We start from the raw sequence: 24,991 nt of genomic DNA, 5'->3' as shown, positions 1-24,991 counted from the left end.
TGTTTTTGTATCCATCCAGCAAGCCTGTGTCTTTTGGTTGGAGCATTTAATCTCTTCACGTTTAAGGTAATTATCGATATGTATGTTCCTATTACCATTTTCTTAATTTGGGTTTTTTTCTTTTGTAGGTCCTTTTCTTCTCTTGTGTTTCCCACTTAGAGAAGTTCCTTTAGCATTTGTTGTAGAGCTGGTTTGGTGGTGCTGAATTCTCTTAGCTTTTGCTTGTCTGTAAAGCTTTTGATTTCTCCATCAAATCTGAATGAGATCCTTGCTGGATAGAGTAATCTTGGTTGTAGGTTCTTCCCTTTCATCACTTTAAGCATATCATGTCAATCTCTTCTGGTTTGTAGAGCTTCTGCTGAGAAATCAGCTGTTAACCTTATGGGAGTTCCCTTGTATGTTATTTGTCGTTTTTCCCTTGCTGCTTTCAATAATTTTTCTTTGTCTTTAATTTTTGCCAGTTTGATTACTATGTGTCTCGACATGTTTCTCTTTGGGTTTATCCTGTATGGGACTCTCTGCACTTCCTGGACTTGGGTGGCTATTTCCTTTCCCATGTTAGGGAAGTTTTTGACTATAATGTTTTCAAATATTTTCTCGGGTCCTTTCTCTCTCTCTTCTCCTTCTGGGACCCCTATAATGTGAATGTTGTTGTGTTTAATGTTGTCCCAGAGGTCTCTTAGGCTGTCTTCATTTCTTTTCATTCTTTTTTCTTTATTCTGTTCTGCAGCAGTGAATTCCACCATTCTGTCTTCCAGGTCACTTATCTGTTCTTCTGCCTGAGTTATTCTGCAGTTGATTCCTTCTAGTGTATTTTTCTTTTCAGTTATTGTATTGTTCATCTCTGTTTGTTTCTTTTTTAATTCTTCTAGATCTTTGTTAAAGAATTCTTGCATCTTCTCAATCTTTGCCTCCATTCTTTTTCCGAGGTCCTGGATCATCTTCACTATCATTATTCTGAATTCTTTTTCTGGAACGTTGCCTACTTCCATTTCATTTAGTTCTTTTTCTGGGGTTTTATCTTGTCCCTTCATCTGGTACATAGCCCTCTGCCTTTTCATTTTGTCTATCTTTCTGTGAATGTGATTTTTGTTCCACAGGCTACAGGATTGTAGTTCTTCTTGCTTCTGCTGTCTGCCCTCTGGTGGATGAGGCTATCTAAGAAGCTTGTGCAAGTTTCCTTGGGAGGGACTTGTGGTGGGTAGAGCTGGCTGTTGCTCTGGTGGGCAGAGCTCAGTAAAACTTTAATCCGCTTGTCTGCTGATCGGTGGGGCTGGGTTCCCTCCCTGTTGTTTGTTTGGCCTGAGGCGACCCAACACTGGAGTCTACCCGGGCTCTCTGGTGGGGCTAATGGCAGACTCTGGGAGGGCTCATGGCAAGCAGTACTTCCCAGAACTTCTGCTGCCAGTGTCCTTGTCCCTTGGTGAGCCACAGCTGCCCCCTGCCTCTGCAGGAGACCCTCCAACACTAGCAGGTAGGTCTGGTTCAGTCTCCTTTGGGGTCACTGCTCCTTCCTCTGGGTCCCGATATGCACACTACTTTGTGTGTGCCCTCCAAGAGTAGAGTCTCTGTTTGCACCAGTCCTGCCGAAGTCCCACAGTCAAATCCCACTAGCCTTCAAAGTCTGATTCTCTAGGAATTCCTCCTCCCGTTGCCAGGCCCCCAGGTTGGGAAGCCTGACGTGTGGCTCAGAACCTTCACTCCAGTGGGTGGACTTCTGTGGTATAAGTGTTCTCCAGTTTGTGAGTCACCCACCCGGCGGTTATGGGATTTCATTTTATTGTGATAGTGCCCCTCCTACTGTCTCACTGCAGCTTCTCCTTTGTCTTTGCATGTAGGGTATCTTCTCTGGTGAGTTCCAGTGTCTTCCTGTCGATGATTGTTCAGCAGTTAGTTGTGATTCCGTTGTTCTCGATAGAGGGAGTGAGAGCATGGTCTTCTACTTTGCCATCTTGAACCGATCTCTGTATACCTAATAATTCTTATATTCTATGGGCTTCTTCTCTCCATCCTTCTTTACCACCTGATAATGTACAAGGCTTATAAGTAGAATTTGTGCAAGGAATGCTTTTGAAATGGGCATCAGTTTGATTGCAAATTAATTTGGAGAGCCAGTATTATGAAGTTTGGGTAGTCAAAGTTCTCTCCTTAATATTTGATCTGACAAATTAAATTAAAAAGCATCCAATTCACCATCAGAACCCACTGACCAAGGGTAATTAGCAAAGAGTCAAGTCTTCTTTAGGTCTTGTGAAGGGACCCGCCCCTTGATCTCCTGGATTGGAGGAAGAGACCCTATGCTGTGCACGGTGCAGGAACATATAGAATCTTAGTCACTCATTTCCCCAAACCTGATTGGATCCTGATGACTAGAGTTTGGGGAGAACAGTGGGACAATCAATTAGCCACTAACCATGTAAGACAATTTCTGCTACCATAAATCATTCTTTGGGACACATTCTCATTTTGAACACATTGTGAGGGGTTTTATTTTTGAAACCTTCTGATTTATTTGTATGCAGGAATCCAAGCTTTTGATGGACACTAGAAAGTTTACAGCTTGTCACTGAAGCTCAGTGGTGAGGAGTGAGTGATTTCAACCCCAAGTATCCTGGAAAAAAACTGGAAAATGTTGTCGGTAATTCAACATTTGTTTCAACTATCTCATGTGTAAGAGAGACACATTCAAGGGTATCTTCCTAATTTCTATGAGAAATAAAAACCACGGAAAGGGAAGCCTTGTTTTTCATCCTAGATTATGTGGTAACTGAGTGTCCAAAGGCAAGTTACTTACCTCACATGGGTAAAACGAGGGGGTCAACTAGATGAGCTTCAGGCTACCTTCTCATGCTATTGTTCTTTGGTTTTACGGCTAGAAGAAACTCTTAATCATTTGGGTCAATGGGGGAAACCCTGTAGGAAATACTGCAAGCCAGTAGTCTCGGGAAAGGTAGTACTGCCTCCTAGGGGAAATTTTGGAAATCTGTGAGGGTGTCTGTGGTTCACATGATTATTGTGGGCACTCATGGCATTAAATGGGTGGGAGCCTGGGCTGTTAGACATTCTGCAGTGTGTGGGACTGTCCCACCGAATGAGGCATTGTCCTGTGTCTTACATGATTCCGAAGGTCCCAGTGGACATTCATGTAAGACAAAACCTGTTTATGATTTCTAAGCTTGAATCTATCTTCATTTTACATATTAACACAAAGCATTTTTTTGGTATGGTTTTATGTACATTGAATTTTCCTGGGATGCAACGACTGGGTAAATTGAGGGACAGTTGTAATTTGTTTTGTCTCAGAATTTACCAGGAGCTGCTCATCATTTGGGAAAACCACATCAGCAGCATCTCAAAACTCATGGTCTTTGAGCACCAAACAGCACACCTATGTGAAGGTACATTTGTAGCAGTTGCATTCATAGTGGTTCTACAAATGACGGCAGGCAACCAACGACTCTGTTGTGTCCCCTAATGTACTTATGCCCCAGCATTCACATGCTGATATATTATTTTTATCAGAAATTACTCTTCTTTCATTTATCTTCTATACAGAGGGCATGGTGATTTTTTTTTTAAAAAAGTTAGTGTTTAGGAAGGTAACATTATCTCTAGTTTGCTTTGCAGAATAGTAGAAAAAGAATTGCAGTGTATTTATTATCTAAAGTTGATTTGGTGTACTAGGATGGAGAATCACTATTCTAAATGTGAGAGAAGTCTATAAACAATCTCTACTCAATTTAGTAAGGCATTTCAAAAATTTCTTGCCCCAGAGTTACCTTCCCAGTCATATTTGCCTTATGCTGTTATCGAAGTGACTTTGCGTTCCTTGGCTATTCATCAAGTGGTTGGAGAGGGAGAGGCATATTGATTCCCAAAGTATAACCGTGTAGGTGGAGAAAATCAATAGAGAGTACAATGTCGGGGTGCAAATGGCCATCAGCGAGCGACAGCGTGCTGCAGAGAACATGATGGAAGTTCTCCCATTAGGGTTGTTCAGAGATGGCAAGTCCTCGAGCAGTATGGAGGATTCATTTCTGCAGGACTAGAGAGAATAGGAATGGTTCCTCATAGCCTGCAACTCTGATATCCTTTTCGGTTATCTACCTTTTAAGTATATTGTAAACATACCCCTGTTCTCATTTTGTAATATCCCTAGTGTTCTGTTTTATTTCCATACCTAGAACTACTTTTGCTTAAATTGAGTAATTCCCAGCCTGAAGAGCAGTCAAACTTAGGATTTACACATTGAAAAGTGGGTTGGGACAAGATACCAGAAGATTCCATATTTGAAACATTCTCGATCAGTCCCTTTGTGAGTACCCCAAATGTGTGATTTGAGGTTCAGAGAAGTTTGGTTCCTTTCAGTGTGAATTTCTTTTTAACTCCAAGAGTCTATGGTCCTATCATATATAGGTATAATAGGCCAGGCTTTAGTTAGATACTCCCAGGGAGCCTACGAACAATATTGAACTTTCTAAACTTGTACCTAAGACAGCGCTGCCCAAGTGTTAAGATGATCACTACATGTTCCTCCCTGTCTAATGTCATCCTGTCATTCACAGCCTGCCCACCCTGGTTCTTTAGTACCTTCTCAGGACCAGGAAGCAAAGATTCTCCACCCTAAGAGGGTATAAAGGAGAGAGATCCCGCTGGCGGTAGGTGAAAGGTAGAGAAGGGTTTCTCCACTCGAGAAATACATTTCCCTCTTCCTTCCACCAAAGAAAGCCATCAGACAAATAAGTACTTTTTAAAAGTGTACTTGGGCCTGGGAAGATTAAATCTAGTGGTTATTTACACCTGAACACCAATTACTCTACTCAGATAAAGAGAGGTTTTCCCATTACCATGTAGTTTAACATATTGACTAATTCCCTAACCTACTTATCAGTGTATTTACTGATTTCCTGAATAACTTCGGACTTCCTAAATTTCCTTCCTTTAGTGCCTACTAAATCAGGCGCTGTGGTGAGTATCAGAGACTTAAACGGGAAGTAAGGCAGGTCTCCTGACGTTGAAGCGTCTATATTCTAATCGGGAAAGCGCTTAATAACCGGAAGATTCCACGCGGCTGGTATGTAACTTTGTAGGGTATTTATGAGGTGCTCTGGGAGCCCCGTGGGGCGAGTGTGGTTCTGAGGGAGCATGGTTCTCTGGTTGCCGGGGAAGAGGGGAAATGAAGTGGGGAGGCTATTGAGTTGCATCTTGAAGGGTGAGCTGGGCTTTCCCAGGCAGAACAAAATGGGAAAGGGGGGTCTCAGGCAGATGAAAGGACACAGCTGGAATGACGTATAGGCTGCTTTGGGGATTGAAGATGATGAGTCTGCAGAGATGGACTGGGGTCAAGTGTTGAGGGAGCAGGACCTGGTTAATACGTTGGGGGAATCTAGCAGAAAAGGACCGTATGGTTCATCTACTATAGTCGTAAAGCTTTCTCTTGGTTGTAAAACCCACTCTGCCCACAAAGTCTTATTTGAGAGCTTAATACATAAATAAGTGAAAGGTGCTCTGTCTGAGGAGAGAGTAGGAGACCTGAGGCTGGTCTGCCCGGGATCTCCCGCATCCCACGCCTCCCCAGAGCTTTTGACTATCCTCTGAGGACCCACAGGCTGTTCTGAGCGCGGGGTGGGGGAGGGGTATCAGCTGCTCATCTGGGTGGTTTTCTTACTTGATAGAGGATGCAGCCGAGCCCCAGACCTGAAGCTGCATATTCAGGTAATGACAGAGCAGGGGCTAGAATGGAAGTCTCCTGATAGCCAGTTCTAGGAGCTTTCCAATTCATTCATTCATTTATCTGAAACATTTATAAGGTGCCATCTTGATGCATCTACGTTAGATTTTAGGGACTTAAAGGTGAATAGGAAGAATACAGTTCCTTTTCCGTGGATCTTATAGTCTAGTGGCGAGGACAGACCAGAAGAGCAACAATTACAAGAAAACAAGAAAGGAGATATTAGTTGTAGGGAGTGGGGGAAAGTGCATGGGCTGCTTTAAAGAACTGCGACCCTGAGTTCTGAAGTGAGGTGTTCAGAGAGCCAGAAGGACTGTCCATAGAGAAAAGGGCGTCAGGAGGTACGAGAAGGAGTGGAGAGGAGCGTCTAGGAAAACAATTAGCCAGCTCTGCAGTTTCATACAGGTCTCTGGGATCAGTCCCAGCCTGTGTGTTGCTCAGAGGAGCCTGCCTGGGGTCACTGGCCACAGGCCACAGATAACAGGCCTGATTGGTTGTTTTGAACGTGTTGTATCGGTCAGCAATGCCTTGTCCATGAAGTCAGTTCCTCCTGAGTGCCAATTATCCTCTGTCTCATAGACCCAGGAAGCAATCAGCTGTTGGATGACACCAGTGCAACTCACCACTTAGACCCAAACATGTCTTTAAGGAAGTCCTCACCAAAGACGGCATTTTGCTGAGATCATTGTTACCCATTTCCTTCTCATTTTCTTAGCCTTCTTAAAATATCTCTGTTCCATTAATCAATTCACAGCAGGGCTATACGTGTTGTGTATACTGATACGGTTGCTAGTACTGCTGGTAGGTTGGGAGTGGGGTATAAGGAGAAATCACAGGACCCTAGAGAGAAGTAGAGTGTGAGTTCTCTTGGAAACATTTGTGTTCTCTGCAGCACTGAATTCCAGATGGTGGTAATGAAGTATCCCCATCATCACTGTCCCCCTTGAGAAGCACGTTGCTGGATTCTGAGAAACATCTATTTAGCCCCCTGCGACCCTGCACCAATGTCCTCTTCCCAATGCTCTTGATCAGCCAAGGAAATTGTGGGTTTCTTTTTCAGGGAGTAATCCATCAGGCTCTCTCTCCCTCCCACTTCGACCGTCTCTTCTACCTGAGTAAGCTTGGTCACTCCATCACCTGTCAGTGAAGCCCAGGCAATGTTTACAAATGCATCTGGAAGAAAAGCAGTCTGTCTGGGGATGCCATAATTTTTCTGCCAAAGCGGGTCCCAGGTGGACAGTAAGAGGCTGTGTTTAGGGAATGGGTGGCATCTTCAATCAGGGTGTGTGTGACACTATTACTTACTGAACCTGACAGGCCTCCAATTAAAGTTGGGTAGGAAGCAGAGAACTGGAAAGTTCCCCAACCTGCTGCACCAATATATCAGCATATAAACAGGAAGGAAAGAAGCTGTCCTCATAGTCAGAGAAGTGACTCCCAAAATAGGTCAAGGAAGTTTATTAGTTTACTTATGAAATAAGACCAGACTATGTGTTTACTCTCTTGTCTAGATCTCCCGTTTGAAAATATTTTAGAGGTTATTGGAAGGTACAGTTTTCATAACATGATGAATTCCAGTGTCATATTGTCTGGTCATGCTATTGTTAATATCATCATTAGTGTACATTAATTGTATTGCTTTATCAGTGATAATGAAGATGGTAATAATAATAATAAAGATCATATGGTTGCTTTCAACTGAAAAATTCACAGGGTTAGCTTTTCCTGAGTCCATCTTCTGGCCCAGATTGGTCCCTCTTCATTGCTGAGATGGCAGGTGGGCTAGAACTGCCCTTTTTTCTGCTCATAACATTTTTATGTAGGTGACCTTGGGTTAACATCAAAGAGAGCCTTGCAGGGGAAAAGATGTTACAAAAGGGAAAGACACATGTGTTGGAGCATCTACCTATGGTAGGCCCATTGTACATGGTTCCTCATCTGATGCCCAGGTAAGCTGCATGGGAATGTTGGGGCCTCCATCAGCAGCCCCTCTTTGCTTTAGGAGAAGCCGTGAGGTGTCATAAAAGAGACACAGCCTCTGGAGAGAGACCCAGAGAGTGCTTATAACAATTAAATGAGATAATGCACACAGATCATTTTGCCCAGTGCATCACACAAAGTGAGTGCTTGGTAAATGGCAACTAGAACTATTACTAACTGTGGCTTTGAGCAACTCACCCAATTCACTGACCCTTAGTTTCTCCATCTGGAAACTGGCGATGGTGATGCCTACTGTGCAGGTTGTCACGGGCAGGCACTCTTCCAGTGGGAGTTATGGCTGTTACTACAGTTGAGGAAAAGGATATCAGAGAGCTTTACTTAGCAGTAGCTTCTGGAGTGTCTGTGCAGGAGCCTTTGCCTCGTAGATGGGATAAAAGAGATTAGAAACAAGTATTGTTGGCTGATGGTTTTAGAGACTCAGCATTGGCAGAGAAGTCATCTAGAATCTGGACCAAGCCCTATGTGTGCTTGATTCACTTCTAAGTCAAGACCTGGAAAATTTTCTTTTTAGGTTCTTAATCTTTAATCTAGAAACATCTGTTCTTTTCCACAAATCCTGTTAGAAATTGTGAGGGTGAAGAGAAAGTTCCCAGTTTCTTGTTCAACCTTTCTTTATGAGACCTACTGCCCCTCGTCCAGATGACTCTGATGACTGAGCCATAAAGGCTTTGTGCGGAAAGGCAAGGAGGGCAGGCACTGAAGTGACAGCCAGTCAAAGATTTTCCAGCTCATCTCTCCAGGAGTAGGCAGTGCCCCCGCTGACAGAGATGACAGTCCTAAGAAGCTTCTGTGAGGGGACCAGGCCATCACCTCCTTGCCCTGAGAATTTAGCGGGCAGGACTAAAAGAGAGTGCTAAGAGAACACACCTGAGCCCTTGCGTGGCCTCCTCAGCCCATCTGACAATCACATGGGACCAGGTTCCCCCAGGACAGGCTGCGTTCTTGGCAGATGCCCAGGAGGGTGAGACCCAGAGAATCTCTCGTGGGCCTGGATCTGCTCTCAGTGGAGCACCTTCCCAGAGACATGAGAAACCCCTCCGAAGAGGGGTGCCATCTTGACTTTTTTCCAAAGTGGGCCACATGCAGAGAGGGAGGACCAGAGACTCAGGACTCAGGAAGTTGTTAGGGAGAATCTTCTGGGTGTGGGCATTTGGTTACAGATCCTAATTCTTTCTAGTATATTCTCCCTCCTGGGGTACAAACACATACCACTTTCACCTTCCTCCCTCTCCTTCACCCTTTCTACTCTCCAGCCCACAAACTCTAGAAGAATTTGGCCTTCTGTAGGGCATAAGTATGAAGTTTGTATTTTAAGGAGTGAGTGTTGCTGCCTGCTGGTCCATGAGGATGGAAGGATGGAGTGCATGGTAAACAGTACTGGGGCACAGCTGACCAGGATCTGGGGTAACTGTTTTTCCTAGATTCTCACCTAGATGGTCCTAATGGATTGCTTCCAACTGGACAGCCCCTACCAAATGCAATAGCAATGGTGGGATTTTAGCTGACTTTTCTACAAGACAACTCCAGTGAATGGAACAGTGAATCGCTTGGATATGTTGGTGGCTTCTTGACAGAGGCATGCCCTCCAAGGAAAACACTGAGTGCTTTTGACATGATTTATTGTGTCGAGTGCTCTCATAATTAAAACATGCTTAGAGGTGTTTGCAAAGGAGCAGGCATTTATATCTATGTTTTATATGTAAGAGAAATTCATTGCATTGTTTATTTTCTTTAAAAAGCCTCAGAAATTATAAACTGGGGTATTTGTAAATAAAGTCTCAAAATAACCAAGGACTATTGAATTTATTACAGAATAGGAAATTCCTGAAGAGTTGATAGGATATAAAGATATATTTATGTGTGCATGCGTATACATACATATTTATGTAAATGTATACATATATTTATATGTTTTCAACTACTTTGCAAGGGACTTTGAGGACCAGGTCTATGTAAATGGCCAGTGGTGAAGTAGAGTATGAAATGTTTGTGATGCGTGCTAGCAAATCATTGCTTTTCACGCACATACAGCTACCCGTGGACACTCAATAAAGCACAGGCACAGACTGTGTCTAGGATGAATGCATTTCTTGGGTTGTTAAATCAAAGTTTCACTGTACTGCTTGCTGTTCTGTCTTCTCCATGCCAGCTCTACCCTTTGTATTACGGTGTTTGTCTATGCTGTACCCCAGAAATTGGCAGCTCCGATCCTCAGCCTGTCAACTGGAAAGGCCGTTTATCAGCGTCCCTGCAGCTTGGGCTGCCAGTGCTTATACCTTCTTCAGTTCCATGTGGAAGAATATATTCTTCCTTCAGTTTCACTCCTCCACCTCTGCCTACATTTTTCTTTCTCCATTATTGCTTTTGATCTCTCCATCTCCATCTGATTGTAGCCATTTAACAAAGTTCTGCCCTTTGTTCTTTTCTCTTCATACCCCCTTTGCTTGGGTGATCTCACCCCCTTGCCAGGGCTGGTGGAATTTGCCGGGGTCGGGGCAGTGACCTCCCTGATTCACTCGGCTGGCCATGGGCCCTTAGCACCAGCCTCTGTGACCCGGCAGTGTGAGGAGGGGCACCGAGTGGGGCAGGGTGTTCAGAGCTGATGGCTGGCACATGCGGAGCTCTTGAGCTGCTGTGCCCAGCCAGTTAGACTCTGCACGTAGTCTGCCTTTCCCCAGAGCCCTAAGGGCAGGAGCTGGTGCTAGGAGTAACTCCTCTATGAGTTTCCATGAGCGCTCCTGTCTCAGGTGCTTATCCTTGCTTGTTGTTCCTGACTCACCTCTAGCCCCTGTTTTAGTGCACAGAATGGAGGCTGCTTAAATATCACTTGTTCAGAGAGAGAGAGTACTTCGCACTGGTACCCTGTTTAGTTTCCATGGAGCCCTCACCACAATCTGTAATTCTCTTATGCACTTATTTACTTGTTTTCTGAGGCACAGCTTTTTTGTATGTTTTGCAGCACAGCTTGTTTGAAGGGGACTGTCCCTGTAGAGATGAGAGTTCCTCTTGGGCAAATACCTTCAGGAACAAAAGTATGCTTTTTGCCCAAGGTTTATCTGGAGAAAGGCTGAGTAGGAGGCGGGTCTGAGTCTTTTACCAGGTGTGCGCTGAGGGGCTTCAGAATCTGAACCAAGGCCTGCTCATTTGCACTAAGAACGAACCTAGCCTTGTTAGGTTGGAGATCTGGCCAGCAGTAGTGGTAGTAGGGATAAAAATAAGAGCAAACATTACTAAACATTTACTGTGTGCACCAGCTCTACTGAGCACTTTACATACTCGATCTTAATCTCACAAGATAGAAAGGATGCTGAGGCCATCATTATTCCATTTACAGAGAATGAGTCCAGGATCTAGACAGGTTCTCAGGACTTCCCAATATTTTCCACTTGACAGAATACACCTAGAAAATGACGTTTGTACGGATGTGGGAAGGAGGTCATGCGTAACGGGACGAGGCTGTTCACAGGTAGCAGTGAGTAGCCTTGGGCCTCTCCCACCTCCTGCTGCCCTGAGGGCTGAGGGAGCAATACCTTGGCACACCTATAATTTTTGGCAACCTGCTTGGGAAGCTCTAGGTTAAGTACATTTTTCAAGTTGCACAAGTAGTAAATGGCTGAGCAGGGCTTGAAGTGAGCTAGATCAGCTCTGGGACTAATTGCTCTGATGCTTCCTGGTGCTCCTCTGCTACGTGGTGTTGGGATGTGTGTGTGGGGAGTTGAGGCATTGGACGTTTCTTGACAAATCTTTCCGCTCCCTAAGTTCTCTTTTTCACCCTAACTCACACAGGCAATCTAATCTGAACTCTTCATTGTGCATAGGAGGAAATTGAGGTCGAGAGACGTGAATGACTTGTTCCAGGGTCCTGAGCTGCTGAGGGACAGAGCTGGAACTAGATCCCAGGTGTCCTGACTCCTGACCCAGGCCCTTTGTCTCTTGCAGCTCTCATGACTATTTCACGTGTGCCTGTCTTGCTTCTTTGCATCGATTGATGTCAAGCCCTTTGTCTCGGAGTTCTTTCCTGTCTTCTGCAGCACCCTGCCACGCTGAGCCCAGAGCCGGCGGCCAGTCCCTCTCACAGCCGTGCTAGGGGCTCTCGGTATGCACTGTCTGCCCCAGCAAGTGCTGGAGAAGATGTCAAAGAAACCCAGTTTCTCCTGTGTGTGCTGGAGGAAACTCATTTTCACAATCAGCAATTTGAGAAACTTGCATATTTCTATTAAATTGTGCTCACCTTTTCTGAACTGGTAACTGACATCCTTCCTACAGGGCTGTCAATCCAGCCCCACATAGAAGAGCTACATGCACTTCACAACATCCTTCTCACGGCTGACAGGTGACAGAAAGCCGCTGAGCTTAGAAGTCATTTTCATGACCTGGGTTACAGAAGTTTTGAGCTAGAAAAGTGCTCTCCTAATCAATGGAATAGAATGAGCTACAGGCTCTTTTGAAATCCTAATAAGAATGAGGGTTTCCTTGATTCGCTCGATTCTCTCTGGCGAGTTTTTAAATTTTTTGAGGGGGTGTGTCTGCATGGAGCAACATGGTGGTAACAGTCTCTGGAGCAGGCAGAATCAAATTTAGACTTGCCTTTTGCCGCTGACTGCTTCGTTGCCCCGGACAAGTCACCCATCCCCCGCAAGCCTCAGTTTTGTCATCTGCAAAATGGATCTGACAGTGGTACTTATTTTGTAGGATTTGTTGAGAAGATTGTGCAACTGGTGTTCAGCTAGTGCCAGGCATGTTATCGTGCTCCGTGGCTTAGCTATTATGATCGGGCATACTACAGGAAAGCTACTATCACCTACCAGGGAGGCTGAGAGGACTAAGTGAGGTAGTATATGCATGGTGCCCAGGGCACAGAATTTGCCTAATGATAATAAAAACAATAGTAATAATAATAGAAATGACTAACATTTACTGAGTGTTTACTAACTTCTGTCTTAGAGACTTTAAAACATCAGGGGCAGCTGCTATCATTATTAAGATTTCAAACTACAGCTGTGTATTTAGACAGTATTTTGGAGAGCTAGTCTTCAATAAGCTTGGAGACTGCCCTGAATTTGTTCATCTTTGCATTTCCTCTCTACCCTCTCACCCACTTTGCATTTCTGCCTCTCCCAGCCCCCAGTGTGGTTAAGAGCAGTTCTCAGATATGTTTGGGGGAACAAATAAATGCAAGTTTGTGGAATGAATGAGTGATCTTAGGTCATTGAAAATAGGTTGCAGAAGGGCCAACCCTTCTGGTGGTCACCTCTCAGGTCTGGCTTCAATTTGGGGAGGGGAAAATGGTCTGTTCTGAAAAACAAAACAAAGAAACTCACTAGGCTATCTAAATAGATCCTAAATATTTAGCGATCTTCCTCGGCATGAAAATCCAACCCGAGATGAACACTGGAACGAGGAGACTCTGCTTAAACTTTGCGAAGGTCTGCAGAACGAGCCCAGGGAGGCGGTTGGAAGCCTCGTCTATGGGAAAGAGCTCTGTTCCCCTTACCGCCTCTCCAGGGATTCAGTTACCAGGGTTCACCTAATGTTGGTTGAGAAGATGCTAAAGAACAAGTGAGGGTGGCAGGAAATACAATGATCAACCCTAGTGCTGAACCATAAGCTTAGAGTGCCAAGAAACGTACTACTCGGTGTGACGGGCCTTTATTGCCTTTTAGACCGTTTCATCCATTGCAATTTATTAATCCCCATCTAATGCGAAAAGTGTTTTGCTTTAAAGATATCAGAGGCAGCTTGCTGAAATGGAGGACCGTGCGTTTTGGAGTCCTGCAATCTTAGATTTGAGTTCTGGCTCTGCCAGTAAATATCTGCCTGCTTCTCAGGAAGTTACTTTAACCTCTGACCCCCTGGCTTCTCATCTGAGGGCAGAACTAAAATCACCCCTCCCTGCACTGGCTTGGTGGGGATGGAGAGGAGGCGCTACACTAGAGCACCATATGCAGTGTTCTGAACACAAAGATTAGTTTACTGAACCTCGTGGTGTTCTGTGGCGGGGCTGTTTACTAGAGTTTTCTGTTTCTGCCTTCACTTTCTTTCACCAGGATGGTATTGTAAATCCATTGTTCAAATGACATTATCTCAAAAACGTTCTCATTTGTTATGTGCCTTTTCTCAGCTAGAAAGAGCATTTATCCTTCTCCCTCACCCTCCCTCATCCAGCCATGCCCAAATCCTCTTCTCCATCCCAGGCTTCCTGTCAGCCTCCACTTCAGCGCCTAGAGCCCCGTGGTCTCTTGCCTGTTCTGTACAATATGCACACAGCCAGATTCCCACCTCTGTTCTCTCCCCACTGTGTTACTAAAATACAGATCTGGTCACGCCACTGAACTTCTCAATGACTACAGAATGATGTCTAACCTTCCTGCCCTGGCCCCCAAATCCCTCCTTCTAGAACTCACTTTGTTTAAATGAATGATCCTGGTGGACCATTTTGGTTAGGGGATGATAGTCTTTGGAGAATGGCCAGGATGAACTTGGAGGGCGATAGAAAGATATGTAGACTGCTCTGGATAAGATATGAACAAGAGTTTTAGGGCTTGACAGTGAGCAGGTGAGGGAGTAGAAGGTCAGTTTAAAGGAGGAAGGCTGCCCATCAATGGGGCTGGAGGCCAAAGTCAAGAAGAACAGAGGGTTTGTGGACATTCTCTAAAGCCAGGGAGAATTGGAGTAGCCTATATTCCATCGTAAGCTTGCTGTCTGCTGGGACGGACTGCATTATATCTCCTATCTCTGGCCCAAACTTTCCATAAAGTTCACTGCGCATACAGCTTTACCTTGCTGTTACTTGGAGGACAGGAGGGACTGGGGTATCATCTAGTTGGATGATGAAGTGAAGAAAAGGGAAGAAGCCAATGAAACATGGAGTGGAGACAGAGACTCTATGGAAGCAGAGATTCAGAGCTGGAGGAAGTAAGCTTCACAACTCTCTAGGTTTATTGAGGGAGACTCTAGATTTTCTGATTGTACATTACTGGGAATCAGAACAAATTTTACTTAAATGTTTCAGAACAACTTGACCTCAGCGAACTGGAGGGCTTAGGGGCTATGCATCGATTGTAGATGTGGCAGTGACAGCTAGTTTTCCTTTTCTTTACCACCAATAGAACCCCTGTAATACTTGGGTTGGCAATGTACCCAGTCAGAAGACTACATTTCTCAATCTCACTTGCTGTATCTTAAGTGTTCAGGTTTTAAGCAATATAAATGGAAGTTATAGGAAAGGATTTATGAGAAAGCTTCTTTAAAAAGGGACAGAGATGTGGGAAATGACCTGCCTCAACTTCCTGTTTCCTTCCTGCCTTCCAAAACTCAGACAAATTGACTGGAGCCACAGCAGCCATCGTGGGTCTTGCAGGCACCTTGAGGATGGAAGCCAAGTATCCAGATGGTAGACCAGAAAGATCAAGGGGCCTGATTACCCATGACTGCAGAGCCACAGTAGCAGCCTCCCTCCAGACTTCTGTTATACAAGAGAGAAGTGAAATTATCTTTCATTTTTAGTTTTCTGCTGTATCAACTGAACCTAATCCTAGTCTGCTAATACAGTAGCAGAATAACAGTGATTATGAGAGGGCTCTGGAGTCAGACTGCTTTCACTCTGTTCCTTGCTCTGTCACCTCTTAAACAAGAGCCTTAAAGCAATTACCAAAGGTTTCAGAAGCCGCCTTTTTCTCATCTGTAATATGAGGAAAATAACACCACGTACACATGGGGTTGTTGTGAAGATTGAGTAAAATAATGTGTAAAGCAATTAGAACTCTTTAGGTACACAGTAAGTGCTCAATAAATGGTAGCTGCTGCTATCATTATTATTATCATGACTATTATTGCCATAATTACTTATCAGGTTTAGCATTCATCTCCATTAATGGAGATGATGGGTACTTTAGGGTAGAGGCAATTTCTTATTTATTTTTGGTATTGCTCCAGGACTGGCATATGGTAGGTACCCAGTACAGCTTTCCCAAACCGTATCTTATTAGATTTTTGCTACTATTTCTCATGAGCAGATGATAAAAATTACTGGTATAGTGTACCGGGCAGGAGACTGATACTATGCATGCTTACTGTCATTTAATCCTTACCAGAACCACCTGAGAAATGGGCTGAAACGGTAGTTGTAGACAGTGCAAGAGCTTAGGAGTCATTCAGACCTACACTCTGTTTGAGGTTCAATTTCATTAATATTAAAAGAACTGGAAATAAGTTTTATTTCTCCACTCACGTTCCATGCATAGGAGCCTCTTGGGGCAGATTATTTTTAATGGCCAGGTGTCGCTGACACGGAGGCTTTACTTTGTGTTTCATCCCAAGCCAGTGAACTAGAGAACCTCTATAAACTACCCTCCTTCCATCCCTCATCTTGCAACAAAGCTGTCAGTGGGAACCAGGAAGAAAAACTGTTTCCCCTATCTGGTTTATACAGTCTGGTATATACAAAAGGGTTTTAAGGTTTGGCATGGGCACGGGGTCTGGTTGTGGGCTGCTGAGCTATTCAAGAGTAGATAAGACCTTTTGGACAAGGGTAAAGGTTACAGCACAAGCTGCTTCCTCTGATAAATTTCCCTCTACCTGTGATAGGGCTGTGGGCAGTTATGGTGTTGGGGCAGGAACAGTAGGAGGAGCCTGGGAAGTTTCTTTTCTTTTTTTAATTTTATATATTTTTGGCTGCGTTGGGTCTTTGTTGCTGCACGCAGGCTTTTCTCTAGTTGTGGCAAGCGGGGGCTACTCTTCGTTGCAGTGCGCGGGCTTCTCATTGCGGTGGCTCCTCTTGTCGTGGAGCACAGGCTCTAGGCGCGTGGGCTTCAGTAGTTGTGGCGCACGGGCTCTAGAGCACAGAGCTCAGTTTTTGTGGTGCATGGGGCTTAGTTGCTTCGCGGCATGTGGGATCTTCCCGGACCAGGGATTGAACCCGTGTTCCCTGCATTGGTAGGCGGATTCTTAACCATTGCGCCACCAGGGAAGTCCCTGGGAAGTTTTTGTAACTTTGGGTCTTGTCAAATTATAGAGAAAGTGGCTCTCTCTCTTAGATTTGCTTCATGTTATAAGCTGGTTTGCATCTCATGGGAGATGATGCCACAAGGGCAGAAGTCTCTTAAGAATCTGCTGGCCAAGTAGTTCCTATCTTAACATACATTTCCTCTTCTTGTAGGTCATGGCTATTCCAGAGGTAGCTCCTGGTTCCTATAGTGGAGTAGTCCTTAACCCTGGCTGCACATTAGAATTCCCTGGGGAATTTTTTTAAAATGCCAGTTCCTGGGCTCTACCCCAGTCCAACTGAATTAGAATCTCTAGGGCGTAGAGCCTGAGCATCGGTATTTTAAAAAAGGAATAAACAGAAGTTCAAAGAAAATTTTAAAATGAGTCACAAACTGAGAGAAAATATTTGCAAAACCATATATCTAATAAAGAACTTGTATCCAAAATATATAAAGAAGTCTTAAAAGTTAATAAGAAAATGAAGACTCCAATTAAATAATGAAAAAAATATGTGAACACTTTACCAAAGAATATATTTGCATGGCAAATAAATACATAAAAAGATGCTCAAAATATTCATAATTAGGGAAATGCAAATTTCAACAGTACTGAAATATCACTATACCCCGTCCAAAATGACAAACAAACAAAACAACCACAAAAAAACACACCTGACAATTCTTAGTGCTGGCAAAGAACAGAGCAGCTGGAACTCTCATGTATAGCTGGTGAGAATCAAAAGTAAGATAGCTACTTTGGGAAAATGTCTGGCAGTTCATTATAAAGTTAAACATATACTTGCCACAAAACCCAGCAATTCCACTCCTAGGTATTTACTCAAGAGAAATGACAACTTGTGTTCACACAAAAACCTGTACACAGATATTTATAATGGCTTAATTCATAATGGTCCCAGACTGGATCAACCCAGTTGTCCTTCAGCTAGTAAATGAATAAACTGTGTGGGGCTTCCCTGGTGGCGCAGTGGTTAAGAATCCACCTGCCAATGCAGGGGACACGGGTTTGATCCCTGGTCTGGGAAGATCCCACATGCCGTGGAGCAACTAAGCCTGTGCGCCGCAACTACTGAGCCTGTGCTCTAGAGCCCGCCAGCCACAACTACTGAGCCCGCCTGCCACAACTACTGAAGCCCGCATGCCTAGAGCCCCTGCTCTGCAACAAGAGAAGCCACCGCAATGAGAAGCCCGCACACAGCAACAAAGAGTAGCCGTCGCTCACCGCAACTAGAAAAAGCTTGTGTGCAGCAACGAAGACCCAACAGAGCCAGAAAATAAAAATAAAAAATAAAATAAATTGAAAAGAAAAAAAACAAACTGTGGAATATCCATATGGTGGGATACTACTCAGAAATAAAGTGTAATGTTTCATTGATAACACACAACATGAATGAATCTTAGATGCATCATACTAAGTGAAAGAAACTAAACTCAAAAGGTTACATACTGAATGAGTCCATTTATATAACATTCTGGAAAAGACGAAAGTATAGAGACAGAAAACGTCTCTGGTTGCCTGGGGTTGGGGGTGGCAGGAGGGGAAAATCACAAAGAGGTAACATGAAGGAATTATTTGGGGGGTGATGGAACTCTTCTGTATCTTGATTGTAGTGGAGGTTACACAATTGTATATATTGGTCAAAACTCATAGAATTGTATATTTAAAAGGGTCAACTTTACTGTATGTACTTATAACTCAGTAAAGCTGAGCCTTCCTCCCCCGATCCATTATTCAGAAGCAAATTCCCCAATTTAAATTCATAGTCAGGGTTGAGAGATATTGCTGGCATAATAAATTCAAATCTAGTTTCTGTTATTTAAACTTCAGTTTCCTCATATGTAAAACTGGAGATAATAAAACCTACTTTGAAGAGATATTATGAATCTTAAACGTGATGATGTGTGGCAAACTCCTAATATAGGGTTTGGCACAAAATAATAATAACCACTTAATAGGTGCTACGTGCCAGGTGTTGTATGGGCATTTTACAGATACCTCATTTAGTCTTTACAACAGCTCTATGAAGTAGGTATTATTGTCACCATTTTCAGGGTGGAGAAACTGAGGCTCAGAGAAGTTATGGAACTTGCTCAGAGTCTCACAGCTGGTCAGTGGCTGAGGCAGGTTCCAAGTCTAAAGTTATCGTTACTGATTACTTTACCACTCTGAAATCTTAATTTCAAGCATCCTACTCTTCAACTTCACTTCTGTCTTCTAATTCACTTTCTCGGTGTTTTTACTTCAGTGATTTCCTGACCTCATTGAGAACACCAGTCTTCATCGATCCTACCACTTCTCGTAAATCACCACTACCTTCATGTTCTCACTTCCCTTCTCATCCAATCTAAGTTGTGTGGTCCAGCAGTATTTCTTCTTCCTTTTCTAGTATTCCTAGCCCCATGGCTTTTTTCCCCCTCTCTCTCTGCCTAGGAAAAGCTAAATCTAGTCAATCCCAACTTTTTCTTTATTCTACTCTTGCAACCAAGCAGCAGTTATTGCTGAAGATAGATGCAGATATGGAGAAGCAGTGGGAAGTTGGGTCCAGAGAGAAGCTATATGGAGATGATGGGGGGGGAGTGGAAAGAAGAGGGTGGAGGGAGACTTTCCTTGGTTTAATGGCAAAGGATCATAGAGTGAGAGGCCTGGTTGAAGAAACCTGATATAAAAATGCTAACTTTGGCACAGTTATTTTGGTCCTGTCCCTGGCTGGGGGCTCTAGGAGGATTCTGGCTGGCCTCAGCTGGGAGATGTCAGTTACAAAGTGTAGAGAAGTGTTATGGACGAGGCCATGTGCAGAGAGGGGCATCCCTACTGGGACAGAAGCAGGGCTTTCTTTTGGTGCCTGGTGCCGTGGTGAAGGCACCAATTACTGGCCAGTACTGGAGCCTTCGGTGGAGCTGGTTCGGTGATGTGCTGGTAAATGTTTAACAACTCACTCTCTGAAAACAAACAGCAAACAAACAAACTCTGATTTGTAGCATTTGCAAATTTCTGTGGTGTAAATACTCCCTCCATAGCCCCAGTCTAGGTTACACAGCGCCCATGAGCACGCTGTCAGGGGGACAGGCTACCAGAATGTGACTGGGCCTTGTTCTAATTTCTAACTGTAATGAAGCACCTTGAAGGATAGGAAGGAAGGATTCATTTGTGGGAATGTCATGGTTTGGGGGACGGGGCCTTAATAGGATGGGATCTAGAGGAGACTGTGCAGTCTGCATTGACCAGGCAGGACTCTGAACCGTCTGCCCTACGTCCTCTGTAGGACTCCCTGGTTACATGCCTGCCTTTTGTCTTACCACTGCTCTTCTGTTCTATGTGCTAACATTTTTAGATTTATAAATTTATGGTGTGTAAGAATCTGGCACCTTCCCCCAAATAATTTCCTTGCCAAACAAGTTTGAAAATGATTGCAATCAGGTTAATATTAATAGAATTTCAAGCATCCACAGAATTTATTCATATATAAGGAAAAACTCCTCCATTCTGCAGGAATCTCAAATATTAGGATATTCATGCATATTAGAGAATGACTTCAGGAAAAGATAGTGGTAAGACCAACAAGGATATAAGGCGTGACAGGAGATAAATCAAATCGGTCCTGGAAATATTTTCCTCATCACATTAAAACGATGTCAGATATAAACAGTGCACTTTCTGATGGCGTTTCCCTAGTCTGTGCATCCCACATGGATGGAGACTGTTTAGTCTGGATGTACGATACTAACGTAGACCCTTCTTGTGATGGTGTGCATTAGTACACAGAACTCCCAGTGTAGGTTAGCATCTTTACTTCTCCAGAAACATTTGAAGAGGCCACAACATTCACTGCCAAGACATGAGTTGACCCACGTGATCTACCAATCCCAAACCCAGCAAAGCCTCATGCTTTTGCAGTATAACCATCAAGAAGCAGTAAGTTTTCCTTTTCTTTCTTTTTCAAGGTATCCATTGACCCATCCCCAGCATCTGGGAAGATACTGTGGATTCCAACTCAAGAGAAGAGGAGGAAGGAGAAAAAGGAAATAGAGCTGTTTCACAAACTATCAACGTGTAAGTCCTGGTACTTCATTAAAAAAAGCAAATGCGTTTTATGATTCTTTCTCAAGGAGAGAGAAGGCGCTGGCTGAGCTACCTCTGCAGAACATCAGTCTGTTGCAGTGCTGTGGCAGATGGTGCTTTGTGATTCTCACGATGGCTTTATTTCCTAGCTTGCTTTCCTCCTGCTTGGAGATCACAGTGCCAGTTTGAGGCTCATAAAATCCCAATCATATCAGATTTACTGACTTGTCATTTTGCTACTCTGCCGATCCAGTATTTATTATTTATATCCTGGCTCTATCCACCCCCCACGAAAGAACTGACCTTTCTTCTCCTGAAACGGAGACAGAATAAAAATAGAGCCATTAGGACATGACAGGGAATGAGAAGTTGGGCAATGGCTAGGCACCAGAATATTTATTTGGATCGAAAAATCAAAGAAAAAGGAAGCTACTACAGTGAGCCCAAACCTAGTGCTGAACTCCCTGATAGTCAAGGCAAAAAGGGGGCATGATGACCACTTTGCTCATCTCACCACTAAATACTCTAGGAGAGCGGGACGAACAGTAACAGGCCTGCAGGCACACTCTCCACAGGCCTGCGCCTGCACAAGATGCTTACCCGACAATATGGATGCAACGGCTGCAATGATGAAGGACACGATGACGCCGGGTCCTGCCATTTCCTTGGCCACCAGGCCAGATACCACGTACATCCCAGTGCCCACGCAGCTGCCAACTCCGAGCGAGATGAGGTCCACGGTGGTGAGCACCTGGGCTAGCTTGGTGCCATGTGCTGTGGTGGCCCCAGTTCCCTCTAGCATGGACTCCACCGGTTTGGTGCGCAGGATCCTGGAGTGCATGGCGTACCAGGCAGCCCCCCACTGCACTCGCCGGGGGTCCAGGGAGGCGAGGAAGCCACTCATCCTGAGCGAGATGGGTTGTGGTGAAGGTCAACTGATGGCAGAGGGCTGCAGAAGCCTTAGTGGATGCTTCTGGAACTCATCTAGTGACCAGGGATCTCCCTTTTAGGAAAGGTCGAGAGGTCCCCAGGGCAGACTTCTCCTGGGAGTGAATGTCTGCAGGAAAAACACAAGAAAAAGGAAGATGAGACCAAGTGGGAAACAAACTATGGCTTGAAGGCATTGATGGAGGTCAGTGTACTGAACTGGTAGAACTGATCTAACCTGTGTATTTATAATGCAGGAGGGTTGCATTTCCCCCTTTGTCTTGCCTCCAGTCCTAAATGACAGTCTGTAGTTTGCACTGTGTGGCATAGTTGTTATGAAGAGGGTGGTCTGAGTCAGGGCTCTGCTGCTTACGGTTCTGGGAACTTAGAAACGTTACTTCATGTCTCTGTGCTTCAGTTTCTACTGCATAGTGGGGATAATCGAGCGTCCTGCCTTGTGTCGATGTGAGAATTAAATTAGTGTTTGTCTAAAAAGAGCTTAAGACAATGCCTGGCCTGTGGAGAATGCTCTTCTGTCAGACTCTAAGTGCTTCTTACCTGGCTCTGCCGAGACCTGGTCTGTGATTCTTGGGCATAATCTCTGGGGACACAAGTCCTCATTTTTTATATAAGGATGTAAAATTGGATCTATGACTCTCAAGAGGGGCAGTGCCACCCCACGGGATTGTCTTCGAACTTTGTTCTCAAATGAAATGAAAATGTTTTGAGAAATTTTTTGCTCTCAGAGGTTGGGGTAGGGGGAGTGTTCATGGCATTTGGTTGGTGGGCCCCAGAGATGTTAAACGCGTGGGATAGTGTCATACCATTTTCAGATATTGGACATTTTTTTTTTAATTAATTAATTTTATTTTTGGCTGCGTTGGGTCTTCGTTGCTGCGCACAGGCTTTTCTCTGGTTGTGGTGAGCGGGGGCTACTCTTCATTGCGGTGCATGGGCTTCTCATTGCAGTGGCTTCTCTTGTTGCGGAGCACGGGCTCCAGGCACACAGGCTTCAGTAGTTGTGGCGCACGTGCTTAGTTGCTCCGCGGCATGTGGGATCTTCCCGGACCAGGGATCGAACCCGTGTCCCCTGCATTGGCAGGCAGATTCTTAACCACTGCGCCACCAGGGAAGCCCCGGACATTCTTGTAGGTGAAAATTCTGGTTATGATGATCTGAAGCTAAAACCTAACTCTGTTTTACATATAAGCACATGAGATTATTTTGGACGGTTTTAATAGACAAGTACCTTGACTTTTCCAGGAAGGCAATTATAGAATAAATTGAAGGAAGATTGTAAATTCTTTAGTTTTGAACTTAAGTGGAGTTCATCACTGTTTTAGAAAACCAAGACACCCTTTCAGTGCAACCCATGGTGCTGCATCACCCGTTCAGCACACCTGTACCAGCCTGCCATTGGAAACTGGCACGTTTACAGTACTTTTTCATATAGTGCAAGCATCTCATGATGACAGCTGTACTTGCCTGAGTGTTTAAATACTGAAATATGTTATATACAGGCAGGTTACCCATGAATTTTGCTTTAGGATATTAAAGAGGGGTGTATCAAGACATGTATTACAAAAAAGAGGTGCTGGGTCTGATAGACTTGAGAATTATTGTACTAGATGATTTCTAAAGTTTTGTCAAGTTAGAAAATGCCAAGATTATATGAAGTTACTTTCTTTGGAAGCCAGAAGCTTCATAAAATTCTATAAAGAATTTTTAAAGTACATCTGGAACATTGATTCCAAGTACTGTGCTGATAAGCCTAGGACATTTACATTTACAGCAAGTTCCAGCCCGTGTAATCTACCCATATTATTAATTAATACGACTTAGCACTTAATGTAACACTTGTCCACTTCTAAAAGCTTTGTGGATACAACCTAATTAGAAGAATCAGGTGAAATGTAGCAGTTTGGCTCACAGGGGTTGGGTGATGGACCTACTGGTTTAATTTCCTCCTAAATTTGGCAGCCTTGCTTCATGCTGTGTGTTAATTCTTGACATCTTAGATATCAGTACATTTAGATAGTGCCACTGTATATACCAGAGTCATTCAAAAGCCTAGAGTGCCAGCATTTTTTTTTTTAAGATTTCCAGATTTGTGAGAAAATGTATACCAGGAAGGCTGCAAGAACAACTACTCTACTGGAGCTCTTGAGCTCTTGTGGGGAAATCAATGTACATATCTATTTAATTTCAACCCAGCCAGCATGTACTGAGCATCCGTTATGTGCCAGGCATGATGTTAGGCTCAGGGATGCAAAGACACGGTCCCTGCTCTCGTGGAGTTTCCAGTCTAGAACTGGAGATGATGGTCACCCAAATCACAATGCAAGGGAGAAGGTTTTTTTTTTTTTTTCTGAAAACCTTGTCCTTACTTATTTTTCATATTACAAATGTATATAGCATGGCCATTGCAGAAAAATCAGACAGTATCAACAATAACATTCAGTGAAGATAGATAAGACAATTCAACACACAGATAGAAAAATAAAAACCAGATCATTCTAGAGAGGGATAAGGGGTATGTTGTAGTGTCCCCCCAAAATTTATATGTTGAAGCTCTAATCCTCAGTACCTCAGAACGTGACCTTATTTGGAAATAGAGTCGTTGCAGATGTACTGAATAATTAACTAAGTTGAAGTCACATTGCAGTAGGATGGGGCCCTAACCCAATACAACTGGTGTCCTTATAAAAAGAGGAAATTTGGACACAGAGCCACACACACAGGGAGAACGAGCTGTGAAGATGAAGGCAGAGATCAGGGTGATGCATCTGCAAGCTACGGAACACCAAGGATTGCCAGCAAACCACCAGAAGCTAGGAAAGAGCCCTGGAACAGATCCTTCCTCACAGCCCTCAGAAGGGACCAATCCTGCTGACACCTTGATCTCAGACTTCCAGAACTGTGAGACAATAAATTTCTGTTATTTAAGCCTTGCAGTTTGTGATACTTTGTTATAACAGCCCTAGCAAATGAATACAGGCTATAAAGGAAGTCAGACAGGGTGATGAAGGGGCGAGAGGGTCTCTGTGGTCACAGCATTGGCTCCTGAGTGATGGGAAGCAGCCAGTCATGCCAGGTGTCAGGGGAGAGGGTCTTGCAGAGCTGGGCCAGAGGGGAGACGGGGTGGCCTGCTCTGGGAACTGAGTGACACTGGGACAGTGTGACGAGGAGGATTCAGGTACCATGTGAGAGCTTTACATGTGTCAACTAGTTAAATCTGCATTTACAGGTGAGGCAGAGAAGGCCGGGGAG

The 24,991-nt window shown here is 44.2% G+C and overlaps 1 protein-coding gene across 1 annotated transcript in view; it reads right to left on the bottom strand.

Annotated features, from left to right (window-relative positions):
• Nucleotides 1-24,991, bottom strand: part of SLC7A14 (solute carrier family 7 member 14) — a 118,447-nt gene that overhangs the window by 45,600 nt on the left and 47,856 nt on the right. The window contains exon 2 of the mRNA XM_060009997.1: nt 21,395-21,851. Within this exon, the coding sequence (XP_059865980.1) occupies nt 21,395-21,698 (304 nt within the window). The 5' untranslated portion in view covers nt 21,699-21,851. The remainder of the gene's footprint in view (nt 1-21,394; nt 21,852-24,991) is intronic.

This window comes from Delphinus delphis, chromosome 4 (assembly GCF_949987515.2).
Source record: "Delphinus delphis chromosome 4, mDelDel1.2, whole genome shotgun sequence".
Lineage (NCBI taxonomy): Eukaryota > Metazoa > Chordata > Mammalia > Artiodactyla > Delphinidae > Delphinus > Delphinus delphis.
This window is presented reverse-complemented; position numbering and strand designations above follow the sequence as displayed.